At 44.1% G+C, this 13745-nt stretch overlaps 1 protein-coding gene across 6 annotated transcripts in view; it reads left to right on the forward strand.

The window, feature by feature from the left end:
- Rsph10b (radial spoke head 10 homolog B) overlaps positions 1 to 13745 on the forward strand; it is a 51849-nt gene that overhangs the window by 15224 nt on the left and 22880 nt on the right. For 4 of the 6 annotated variants that reach the window (XM_059249106.1, XM_059249110.1, XM_059249109.1 and 1 more), the window contains 7 exons: positions 1077 to 1250; positions 3586 to 3671; positions 7944 to 8064; positions 8838 to 9014; positions 10260 to 10434; positions 11971 to 12092; positions 12974 to 13163. In XM_059249106.1, the coding sequence (XP_059105089.1) occupies positions 1077 to 1250; positions 3586 to 3671; positions 7944 to 8064; positions 8838 to 9014; positions 10260 to 10434; positions 11971 to 12092; positions 12974 to 13163 (1045 nt within the window). The remainder of the gene's footprint in view (positions 1 to 1076; positions 1251 to 3585; positions 3672 to 7943; positions 8065 to 8837; positions 9015 to 10259; positions 10435 to 11970; positions 12093 to 12973; positions 13164 to 13745) is intronic. The other 2 variants (XM_059249108.1, XM_059249111.1) reach the window with 2 other exon arrangements.

Below are 13745 nucleotides of genomic sequence, written 5' to 3' on the forward strand. Positions count from 1 at the left end.
TAAGTCACATGCATATAGCGCATATATTCAAATGACAGCAGGATATGAGCTGCAGAGGTACGGAGACAGCAAGGGTGGGTTGACCCTCCACTTAGGGGAGCCTAGGGATCCAGCCCCAACAGTGTGTTAGGGCCAGGCTTTCTGAGAGAACTCCCTTTCCATGCAACACCCCACCTCACCCGACACCAGCATTCAAGGTTTCTGATCCCTGAACAGTGATTTTGCCAGGCAGGTCCTCCTGCTTCACTATCTCTGGGAATTCTCTGGAGTTTGAGGGTCCTCCTTTGCAAGCACAGAGCCCTCCACAGTGAGCCCATCCAAGGGGGTTCATGGGTGGGATTGTGCTCTTGAAGCGTCCTCGGGTTTGTTGAGCCAGGTGGCAGCAACATGCTATCTGGCCAATGACCAAAGTCGATGGTTGTGTTCTCTGCTGACTGATGAGTATCTAGTGAATTCTGAGTCTTAGAATTGTGCAGAGCACCAGCTTAACACATGGGGAGCCCTGGGTACACTCTCCAGTACCACTACCAACATTACCAACAGAACCACTCTGGAAGAGAACCTACCATCTTTGGGCCATGGTGCACATCACCATGAGCTGCTCACGATGAAGGCACCCTCCACCAGTGCACAGTGATTTCTTCAGAAGGTGCCTGTAAGGTGGGTCCCTGACTAACACATCTGCAGAATGGTTTGATGAACCATGGGGAGACAGAGGTTCTCCATGGGTGATCAGTACCTGGCTGGTCATCCAGACCTTTCCAAGGTGGATCCTGACAGTCTAAAGTTGAGGTCAGGATTGGCAGCCACCACATTACCAGGTCACCTGCTTGCTTGCTTCTCAGAGGTTTGTGTAAATGCAACCTTCCTAGTATTTTATTCTTCCTGGATTTCCATGCACTGGAAAAACAAGGTGAGAGAGGATGAGAACACAAAGAGGACTTGAGGGCACATCCACCACTTCCACAGAAGAGCCAGGGGCAGTGTCAGTGGTGGTCAGGAGACTCTCAACAGCCCCTGGGTGTGGAATCCCTTCATTGCCCTCTCCTGCCACTCTGGTGGCCATTTTCCTTTAGGGGGACTTCGTGAAGAATATTCCCATGAATCATGGCGTGTACACATGGCCAGATGGCAGCACATATGAAGGAGAAGTGATCAACGGCATGAGGAACGGATTTGGTATGTTCAAGTGTGCCACACTGCCCGTGTCCTACATCGGCCACTGGTGTCACGGCAAGAGACATGGGAAGGTAGGTGAGGTGCGCCTATGAAAAAAAGTCCCATCCGTGTGAATGTATGCATGATGTCAAATCCACCGTTCATAACATGGTACAACCATCATCACTAGCGAGTCTAAAAGCATTTTCAACAACACAAAACAAATATGCATTAGGAGGTGACTCCTCATCCTTCCCACTCCACATCCCTAGCAATTACCGACCAATCTACTTCCCGTATATATGGGTTTACTCCTTAGACATTGTGTCAGTCAGACTTTTTGTCACTGTGACAAAAACCCTTGCCAGGCATGGTGGTGCACACCTTTAATCCCAGCATTTGTGAGGCAGAAGCAAGTGGATCTCCCTGAGTTCAAGGCCAGCCTGGTCTATACAGAGAGTTCCAGGCCAGCCAAGGGACATAGAGAGAACTTGTCTCAAAAGAAAAAAAAAATCCCATCACCACTACCAACAATAACAACAACTTGACAGAATCAACCCAGTAAAGAAAAGACGGATTTTGGCCTCTCACAGTCAGAAGGCTCAGTCCACAGCCATTGGTGCTGTTTCTGGGCTTTAATCATGAAGCAGAATCTGATGGTGGAGAAGCATGTAGAGGCTGCTACCTCATGGTAGACAGGAAGGAGAGATGGGGCCAGGACAAGATGCAACAACCCCCCAGGATGCACCCCTTGGTGACCTACTTCCTCCCACTAGGTCGAAATCTTTTAAAGTTTCCAGAACCTTCTAAAATAACACCGGCAGCTAGAAACTAAGTATTCAGTGCATGAACTTGTTGGGGACATTTTATATCCAAATTATAACAGTCATTTCTTTATAAATGGAATCAAATAATATATGAACTTTTGTGGCATGTGTTGGTACTCTATCCTTTTTAAGGCTGAGTAATAGTTGATTGTAATATATACTATAATTTATTCATCTGTTGATGGACACTTGAGCTAGTTTTATCTTTTTATTACTTTTCAACACACACACACACACACACACACACACACACACACACACACACTCACTCCATGATGTGCAGTGTGTAGAAGTTGATTCCCTCTATCATGTGGGTCTCAGGTCACAGGACTAGGAGGCAAACACCTTTACCCTGATGAGTCACCTTTGTTTGTTTTGAGGCAGGTTCTTACCTTGTAGCTCAGACTTTCCAGGAACTTATTATGTAGCTCAGGCTGATCTCTAATTTGGGGTGATCTTTCTGCCTCACTGCCCAAGTGTGGGGATTATAGGTATGAGCCACCATGCCTAACTGAAGATGGGACTTCTTTACCTGTTCCATGCCTTCTTAGGATATGTTATTATTAAGGCATGTGTTGGTATGAATAGAAAATGTTCCTCACAGGCTCATGTGTGAGGAACTTGGCCTCTAGCTGATGGTCCAGATTGGGAGTTTCTGGAAAACTGGCATGGTCAACCTGTGATCCATGGGCCCTATGCCTCCCAGGATATCACAAATAAGGCCCAACGTACTTATAGATAGCAATACCAAGTCTCAATGTCAAAAGGTTGGATGGCTCTGATAGGAGGTAAAGCCTAGCTGGAGAAAGTGGGTCACTTGGAGCTGGTCATCTGGGAACTAGCTTGTCCCTGGTCCCTTCATGCTCCTCTGTACTTCCTGTCTGTCCCAAGTGACCAGCTTCTGCCAAATGACCTACTGCCATGACGCTCCGCCTCACCACTGGCCCTAAACTAACAGAACTGAGGCTGATGGACTGAAATCGCTGAAGTCACACACCCAAAGAAATAGTCCCTCCATTGGGCTGTTTCTGTAAGATGTTTCCTAAAAACAAACAGTCTGACTCACACAAGGAACGGCTGACTTGTGATGCTGGTGTACATACTGTACCCATCTCTTTGTGTGTGGTGGTGTGCGTATTCGTGGTGTGCATGTGCAGTCAGAGGACAACCTTGGGTGCATGGTGCACGTCCTCATCTTCTACCGTGTTTGAAGCAGGGTCTCTTACTATTCACTGCTGTATCCAGCATGCTAGCTGGCCCCTGTGCTCCCTGAGGCTCCCCAGTCTCCACCTCCCATCTCCTAGGAGGAGCGCTGGGATGGCAGATGCTTCCACTGCGTATCCAGCCTTTTTATGTGGATTCTTGGAACTGACCTCAGATCCTCATGCTTGCACAGGAAACCCTTTTACCCATTTTACCCTGAGACATTTCCCCAGCGCACTTGGTCTACAAAACCAAAGCTTCATGGGTTATGTGTCTTGGTAATTATGACATTAACTTCTGCATAGTTTATAGTTCTTAGATTTGCATGTCTGATCTTTATGTTTCCAAGAGGATCTGCATAATGAGGCTTGATTTCTCCTAATATTGTTTGTTTTAGGGCTCCATCTATTACAATCAAGAGGGAACCTCTTGGTATGAGGGAGACTGGGTATACAACATCAAAAAAGGCTGGGGAATAAGATGGTAGGTGCGACCCTTCCCTCCACATTTGGGTTGTGGGTAAAAAAGCTCTCAGAGGCTCACTTCATTCTCACTCGGGTAAAGATGAGGTGCAGAAATGACAGAGAACACATTTTTTGTCCAAGTATGGTGGATTTTTCAGTTACTCCAGATAGACTCTCCCTAGTAATGAAGACATTCTATGGGAGATTCGTAAGAACATACTAAGTGTCTGGTAGTGTGTTTCACTTTGTTATAAGTAGAAACCGCCTTCCTCTGTTCTCTGTATCCATCACAGATCACATTCCTGAATGTTTTCCAAGGAACAGCAATATTTTTGCTTGGTTTTCGATTGAGCTGATAGTCAGGTATTTGTCGTTATTGTTTTAGTTTTGGCAGTACTAGGGGTTGAACCCAATGGGCCTGGACCATGCTAAGTAAGAACGCTACCACTGGGCTACAGCCTCAGCTCTGTTTGCTCTTTACATAAAAGGTCTCGCTATTAACCTTGAACTCCAGAGTCTCCTCTCTCTGCCTCCCAAGTGCTGGGATTACAAACTTGTACCTCAATACCCAGCAGGGTTTTTTGTTGTTGTTGTTTTAAGATTCATTCATTCATTCATTCATTCATTTATTTGTTTGTTTGTTTGTTTGTTTGTATATATGCATATGTGTTGGTGCCTTTGAGTCCAGAAGAATGTGTCAAGTCCCCTCGAGCTGGAATTACAGGAATTGGGAACTGTCTAACATGGATGCTGGGAAACAGAACTCTGGTCCTGTGGAAGAGCTTAAGTTAAGAGCTTAAGTGGTTAAGTGCTCTTAACCACTGGGCTAGGGAGGTGGGTCCATCAGTAATGGTCCTGCCAGGAAAACATAGGGAGGGACCTAACAACTCCCCAGCACCCATGTAAAAAGCTGGGAATAGCAGGGCAGTGGTGGCACATGCCTTTAATCCCAGCACTCAGGAGGCAGATCTCTGAGTTTGAGGCCTGCCTGGTCTACAGATAGGGTTAGAGGCCAGACAGGGCTATGCAGAGAAACCCTGTCTCAAAAGAATTGGGGGAGGGGACTGGAGAGATGGCTCAGCAGTCAGGAGCACTGGCTGTTCTTCCGGGGGTCCTGAGTTCAGTTCCCAGTAACCACATGGTGGCTCACAAGCATCTAAAGTGGGATCTGATGCCCTCTTCTGGCATAAACTCATACATGCAGATGGAGCACTCATACATAAAATAAATAAATCTTTTTTTAAAAAGCTGGGTATACAACACAATTCTTCACAAACTTGGAAAGAACAATACTCAACTTCATATGGAAAAACAAAAAACCCAGGATTGCTAAAAGAAACCTGCACAATAAAGCAACCTCTGGAGGCATCACAATCCCTGACTTCAAGCTCTACTATAGCGCTACAGTAAAAAAAACAGCTTGGTACCGGCATAAAAACCGACATGTGGACCAATGGAATCGAATTGAAGACCCTGACATTAATCCACACACATATGAACATCTGATTTTTTACAAAGAAGCCAAAACTATACAAAAAAAAAGAAAGCATCTTCAACAAATGGTGCTGGCATAACTGGATGTCAACATGTAAAAGATTGCAAGTAGATCCATATCTGTGCACAAAACTTAAGTCCAAGTGGATCAAAGACCTCAATATAAATCCAGTTACACTGAACCTGATAGAAGAGGAAGTAGGAAGTACTCTTGAATGCATTGGCACAGGAGACCACTTCCTAAATATAACACCAGTAGCACAGACACTGAGAGCAACAATTAATAAATGGGACCTCCTGAAAATGAGAAGCTTTTGTAGGGCAAAGGACAGGGTCAATAAGACAAAAATACAGCCTACAGAATGGGAAAAGGTCTTCACCAACCCCACATCTGACAGAGGACTGATCTCCAATGTATATAAAGAACTCAAGAAACTAGACATCAAAATACTGAACAATCCAATTAAAAAATGGGCTATAGAGCTAAACAGAGAATTCTCAAAAGAAGAATCTCAAATGGCTGAAAGACATTTAAGGAATTGCTCAACATCCTTAGTCATCAGAGAAATGCAAATCAAAACGACTCTGAGATACCACCTTACACCTGTCAGAATGGCTATGATCAAAAACACTAATGACAGTCTATATTGGAGAGGATGCAGAGCAAAGGGAACACTCCTCCACTGTTGGTGGGAGTGCAAACTTGTACAACCACTGTGGAAATCAGTATGGCAGTTTCTCAAAAAATTGGGAATCAATCTACCTCAAGACCCAGCCATACCACTCTTGGGCATATACCCAAGGAATGCTCAATCATACCACAAAGATACATGCTCAACTATGTTCATAGCAGCATTATTCATAATAGCCAGAACCTGGAAACAACCTAGATGCCCATCAACTGAAGAATGGATTAAGAAAATGTGGTACATATACACAATGGAGTACTACTCAGCAGAGAAAAACAATGACATCATAAAATTTGCAGGCAAATGAATGGAACTAGAAAATATCATCTTGAGTGAGGTAACCCAGACTCAGAAGGACAGACATGGTATGTACTCACTCATAAGTGGATACTAGATATAAAGCAAAGGACAATCAGACTGCAACCCACAGATCCAGGGAGGCTACCTAGCAAAGAGGACCCTAGGATGACTGTGGCTTATAAAAAGTTTTGGTTTTGCCCAATCACTGGGCAAGCTTTAGTGAAACATTTCACTATTAGGATAAAAATTTGTACCGTATCAAGCTGATAAAAGAATATGCTGGCTGTACTGTCAGGAGGGGAGACTAAAATCTTTTTAGATTATGGATGAGCCTATAGAAAAACGTCTGCTGTAAATCAAACAGTGAAGGGGAAGATGAATAGGAATCTCACTTACACAACTTAAGTAAAACATAGCTCTCTGAACAGATGAAGATAGGTTTCTTCTGTATCCCAGAATCTAATCAATATTTATATGTATAATTCAGCTATTGTTTGGCTTAAAAGGGCTTATTGGGAAATGTTATCATTTTTACTATTTTCTACAGAGAAAATATTTTCCAGTTTCAAATAACCCTCGACTTTTGAATTATAATCTGTTTTTATGTTCAAGCTATCTGTGTATTATTTCTCCTGCAGTTGTACATAAAATGTTTTTACATTCAAAAAAGGACAAATACTATATAATTGCATTACATGAAATATATAGAATATACAAATTCATAGAGACAGAAAGATTAGACGCTGTCTCAAGATGGAGAAGAAAGGAATATAGAGCAATGATTTTCTAAGTACAGAATCTCTGTTTTGTATGATGGAAAAACCCCACAAACGGACAGCAGTACCAGGACATAATATCATGAATGTAATAAACCAATATAATTAATGTAATTAATGAATATCATAAATATAGTTATTGAATGAATACTGTGAATGTATTCAATGAATAGCACAAATGTAATTAGTATCATGAGTGTAATTAATGAATATCATGAGTATTGATATGAATGTAATTCATGCCACTGAATTGTGAACTTAAAAGTGGTTACAATTGCAAATATTATGTTCATTTAAAAAAATAAGGTGAAATGTAATCACCATACATTATATGTGTGTATGAAATTGAAGACAGCGATATTCTAAAATAGAAAGTGGTGATGGTGTCATGGGCCTATGAGGATGCTGGACTAAGTCTATCAAATTGTGCAAACAGGCAAATTGTATACTACGTGAATTATTTGTCAATAAAGATTTTATAGAACGTAAAAAAAAAATCTGAATATAGCAGCATGTGCTTGCAGCCTTAGCACAGGGGAGCAGAACCAGGGGATCCTTAAAGCTTGTTAAAGACTCCCTGTCCCACCGAATTGATGAGCTCCAGGTTCAGTGAGAGACCCTGTCTCAAGAGATAAAGATGAGCAACAGAGGAAATGCATGTGCTGTCAGCCTTGGGCCTCCACACGCACACACCACATACATGCCCAGCAATATATAGTATTTAGTGGTAAAACATTAAGTAATCATAACACAATAGGAGTTGCTTCTAAAAGATAAAAAAAACCTCACTCTTACCTATTTATTGAATAATGAAGAGGTTTAATAAAGGGAATTATTTCATTCCCTAATATGAATAGTTTTTGCCAACCATGAGCTACCCATTTTCAGTACTGGGACAGTGTCCTGGGTCCTGGGTCCTGGGTCCTGGGTTGGATTTTCTGAGACGTGTTCGGGTTCAGTTTAAGGGCATTAAAGGCAAGTGTTGTCCGTATGAGCTAACCAGTTGTTCCTCATTGGTTCCTTTGGTCCCAGCTATAAGTCAGGAAACATATATGAAGGCCAGTGGGAAAACAACATGCGCCATGGGGAAGGCAGAATGAGATGGCTGACAACAAATGAGGAGTACACTGGGCACTGGGAGAAGGGGATCCAGGTAAGCACCTGTCCATCACCCGGGTCACAGCCTGAGGTGGGCAGGGCTAACCGCCCGCCCAAGCTATTCAGAATAATACTGTGTGGTGTCGGACACTGAAGCACTACTCAAAGGAATTCGTAACTGTCAACTCACAGACTCTAGAATCGCTTGTGAGGTGGGACAGCCTGGGGTACGTTATTTTGATTACTTTAATTGATGTGGGAACACCATCTTAACTGTGGAAGGGACCTTCCCTGGGCAAGGGATTCTGCACTCTATTAAATGGAGAAAGCTAGCTGAGCGTGCATCCATTGCTCTCGGCCTTGACTGTGGGTTCGGTGTGACCAGCGGTCTCAAGCTCCCGCCACTGTGGTTTCCCGGAAGTGCCGGACTGTAACTCGAAACTGTGGACCAACCCTTCCTCCCCCAAGTTGCTTCTGTCAGGGCATTTTATCACACAAGACACACCCAAAGTTACAATTTACTAGTCTCAGCTATACTCTTAATTGCTGTTTTATTATTTAGTCTTCTGTAATGTCTTATGTATCTTTGATCTAACCTACAAGATAGGTGATATTTTCATTTTATACTTGGAGAACCTAAAAGGCTCAAGTCATTTGCCATAGGTCAAAAGACAGCTAGTAATGGGCTGAGCTGAGGATGGACCTAACCGTGGTTCTAGGTCCGCGTGCTCTACCCCTTCAGATCATCAATGTCTTGGCCATAACTTGAGTTTAGGCAAAAGGGGGAGCATTCTGAGGATCGATGTTGACAAGGAGCTTTCTTTTCAGAATGGCTTTGGAACACATACATGGTTCCTAAAGAGGATCCCCAACTCTCAGTATCCTTTGAGAAACGAATACATAGGAGCATTTATAAACGGATTCCGTCATGGCCATGGGAAGTTTTACTATGCCAGTGGAGCAGTGTATGAGGGAGAATGGATTTCCAACAAAAAGCATGGCAGGGTGAGTGTAGCTGTTGAAATATGGCGAAAGGTGTGTATCTGATAAGATGCATTTCACTTTGTAGAGATAACTCTCTTAGCTAGGTGATTACATGCATTGGGAGCTATTTACAACATATTAGTGGTTTGCTGGATATTTAGAAGTGGTTTAATCAGTTTTTGTTATATTTGTATCCAAATGAGGATATATATAATATATATAAATGAGGGTGCTGCTTGCAAGTTACAGACCAGCTTAAACTTTCACATATCACAGCACCAAGGGCTTGGGGGCCAGCTTGCACAATTAACTCAGTCATGTCAGCATTCTTTCTATCTGCCCATATGGCAGCTTTACCCTTGCATTGCCCCTTTCCCATGACAACAAGATAGCTTCTGTGATTCCAGGCTTCACATTGTTCACCCCTAAAGTGCAATCCTAATTAGTCTTAACAATAAAAACCCGGAGTCAGAGATCGAGAGTGAAAGCCGAAAGGTCAGAGAAGCAGAGCAACCAGCTGCTAGAGAGACTTCTTACTTCTAGGAGTCCTTACACTGAAATGGGCATCCTGTCTCTATGAATCCTCAGACTGATTGGGGTGGATCCTGTCCCCACCTGCCTTATGCTTCTGTCTCCACCTCCAGAGTGCTGGGATTAAAGGTCTGTTTCTCTTTTAGATTGGTTCAATCTCATGTAGCCCAGGATGGCCTTGAACTCCTGATTTTCCTGCTTCCTCCTCCCAAGTGCTGGGATTAAAAGTGTGTGCCTGGTTTCTATGGTTAACTAGTGGCTAGCTCTGTCCTCTGATCTCCAGGCAAGCTTTATTTGTCAGAACACACACAAAATGTCACACAACACACCCCACTAAAAAAATGAAAAGCAGCTCATTTCCCAGAGCTCTCAACAAATGCTTCTCATTTCCCAGAGCTGAACTGGGTCATTTGTCCACCTCAGAATCAGTACTTACCATCCTGGGGTTGGCAGAGAGCAGGGCAGTACCTATTGGGATGGGCCCTCTGCTGGCCATTCAGAAAGTTTAATAAGGTCCAGTCTGTGGCCTGGAGGTGATTAAACTTGGGGAGAGTGTGGAAAAAGAGGAAGAGGAGGGGAGTAGAGGAGGCATGATGTGAAACCTGATGGAGGATGATTCTTTGTGGTCTAAGCACATATCTTCAAGACAAAAAGCTCCAAACCCTTGAAAACTCCACTAATGAACACTGAATAATAGTCCTCCTGAGCCATCCAATGTTATGTTCCTAACCGCAGGGCAGAATGACTTTCAAGAATGGACGTGTGTATGAAGGTCTGTTTTCCAATGACCACATCGCACAGTACCTTGAAGCTGAACTCGATTTTTCACGCGGCCTGGACCGTCGGTCAGATGTCTCCCAAAGGAGCCGGCAGGCTCGGGGATCTTCTGTCAGTGCTGGTAGGGAGCCTGGTGGGTGAGAGTAAACTAATATCTTTTATTTTATTTATTTGTTTGTTTGGTTTGGTTTTTATTTTTTGGTTTTTCTTTCTTTCTTTTTTTTTCTTTTGTTTTTTTTCAAGACAGGGTTTCTCTGTGTAGTTTTGGTGCCTGTCCTGGCTCTTGCTCTGTAGCCCAGGCTGGCCTCGAACACACAGAGATCCACCTGGCTCTGCCTCCCGAGTGCTGGAATTAAAGGTGTGCACCACCATGCCCTGCTATGCAGATTAATACCTTATCTATAGTTTTCATTTATAAAAATACACCTGCTGCTTCAGAAAATAGACGTTTCCTTCAATGTTATGCTTCTCTGTTTTTGTTTGTTTGTTTAGGCGGGCCTTGAGCTCACTGACTAGCCAAGAATCATCTTGAACCCCTGATCCTCCCTCTGTCCTCCACCTCCCAATGCTAGGACGACAGGAGCACACGGCTGTGCCCAGTTTATGTGGTGCTGGGGATGGCACCCAGGGCTTCATGTGTGGTAGGCAAGCACTCTACCAACTGAGCTACGTTAGCTAAGTAATGTTCAACTATCGAATAGCTGTGTGTTTGCTTCCTTCCATTACTCTGGGAACTGCTAGTGATCTCCCACTGGACCGAGTGCATGCCCTCCTTTTGAATTTTTAATTTAAAAATGCCAGATTTGAGCCGGGTGGTGGTGGCGCACGCCTTTAATCCCAGCACTGGAGGCGGAGGAAGGCGGATCCCTGTGAGTTTGAGGCCATCCTGGTCTACAGAGTGAGTTCCAGGAAAGGCGCAAAGCTACACAGAGAAACCCTGTCTCGAAAACCTCCCCCCCAAAAAAAGTCAGATTTGTTGTTTGTATGTGTACATGTGGTGTTCAGAGGACAACTTGGGGAAGTCCATTTGTCCTTTCACCAAACACAGGTCATTAGCTTTGGCAGCAAACAACCATCACAGTGGCCCTTAGTTCCTAATTTTGAAAAGGAGTATAAGTTGTCCAGGCTGGCCTTAAAGTCTCTGTAGCACAGGCTGGTCTTGAACTTAGAATCGTCCTGCCTCGGCTTCCTCAGCAGCTGGCATAAAGGACTGGACTACAATGCCTGGTTGTTGAATACTCTTGTTCTACCACATTGGATAGACATGGTTGTTGAATACTCTTCTATCACATTGGATAGACATGGTTGTTGAATACTCTTCTATCACATTGGATAGACATGGTTGTTGAATACTCTTCTGTCACATTGGATAGACATGGTTGTTGAATACTCTTCTATCATATTGGATAGACAACCTTCCTGATGTCATACTGAAAGGATTTCTTTTAAAGATTTATTTGTATTTATATACATGTACATGTCTGTGGGTGCCTTCAGAGACCAGAGGAAGGTGCTGGATCCCAGAGCTGGAGTTGCCTGTCATGGGTGCTAGGAACTTGGGTCCTCTATAAGAGCAGCTGGATCCCTTAACTGCTGAGCCATCTCTCCACATTAGAAGGATCTTAACATTGCTTTTCAAGTCATCTCCCATATTTGCTTCATTCATTAGAGACCCTACGAAAGTTGGATGGCAGTGAAAGCCATTCTGTGTTAGGATCAAGTATTGAGCTGGACTTGAATTTGTTGCTGGACATGTACCCTGAGGAAAGCCAAGAAGAAGAAAAGAAGCAGGTAAAAGCCCCCTTGCCATTATACATTTATATTTTAGGCACTGTCTGTTTTTGTCTTCCATATGCCTGGTGGATGGCCTGTCTAGACCATCTCAACTTGCAAGGCAACCCTGTAGTGAGCAGGCTTTGTGAGAGAAAGGTAGCCCCGAGGGCAGAACTCAGTGGCATTGCCTGGGGCCTCAGAGCCATATGAAGCCCAGGGCTGAGATCACACCCCATTCATGGAAAGTGGGGTCAGAGGGACTGTTGGGGGTCAGAAAATCCTGGACTCCCTAGGAATCAAGAGACCCACTGTGGGGCTGGAGGTATGGTTCTGTTAAGAGCATTTGTTGCTCTTGTAGAGACCCCGGCTTTGTTTCCTAGCACCAACATGGTAGCTCACAACCATCTGTAACTCAATTCCAGGGGATCCTGTGCCTTTGTACTAGTCACACATGCGGTACATGTACATGCATGCAGGCAAAACACTTATACATATAAAATAGAATAAATAAATCTAAAAATAATAAAAGAGGCAGCAGAAGAAAGAAGCCTGCTATGTTGGGGTTGGAGAGATGGCTCAGTGGTTAAGAACTGCACTTCCAGAGGTCCCAGGTTCAATTCCCAGCACCCACATGGTAGCCAAAAATCATCTGTAACTCCAGTTCCAGGGGTTCCACAGGAACTGCATGCATATGCAGGCAGAACACCTACACACACAAATTTAAAACTCTAAAAGAGAAAAAAGAAATCCACTGTGCATGATGGCACAGATCTGTAATCCCAGCCAATGTGGGTGCTAGAACCCGAGCTCAGGCCCTCCTAACCACTGATCCATCCTCCAGCCCCTTAGTTTTCTTCTAATGGGGCACAATCGGGCCACACCTGCTGCCATCTTTTCAGGTAGAATATGCAGTCCTAAGGAACATTACAGAGTTAAGAAGAATCTACTGCTTCTACAGCAGTCTCGGCTGTGACCACTCTCTGGATAACACCTTTCTGATGACAAAGCTTCACTTCTGGAGATTTCTCAAAGACTGTAGGTTTCATCACCACAATATAACCCTTGCAGATATGGACAGGGTACTAAGTGGTGAGTACCCCGGGTTCTCTTCCTCTCTTGGTTACTGCTACCTGGAAACAAGCTAAGAAATGTTGAGAGAGAATATGGCGAGGTGGCTCGGCATGAGGAACAAATGCCTCTGCTCAAACCCAAACAAATAGATATGGAGACAAAAGAATATAGTGGACATGAGGCTTTTAATGACAATTTTGCAAGAATGGGTATCTGGCCTTAGGGATCATTGTAAAAGAGAGAATGGGAAGGTTCTAGGAGCCAGAGGTAGTGAACATCTACAGTGAAAAAGTATTGGCCAGATATGACAGGGCCATTGCACACACAAACTCAGCAGCTGTGACCTCAGGACAAGACCTGCACAAGATCCAGCCAGTCCGAATCCCAACACGGACGGGGAGGGGCGCGTGAAGTCTCACCCCCGCTGAAGAGCCATTAGCAATTGATGGCTGCTGGGGGAGGGAGAGTCAGTTTTCTTCAGGGATGTGGTCCCTGATAAGCTAACCACATTCAAGTAGATGGTCCTACACCCACTCACACAGAGACCGCATTAAGTGGACTCTGTGGGTTTTAAAAAGGGGCACGTGAAGTTGGCAAGGA

This window comes from Peromyscus eremicus, chromosome 23, assembly GCF_949786415.1.
Source record: "Peromyscus eremicus chromosome 23, PerEre_H2_v1, whole genome shotgun sequence".
NCBI lineage: Eukaryota > Metazoa > Chordata > Mammalia > Rodentia > Cricetidae > Peromyscus > Peromyscus eremicus.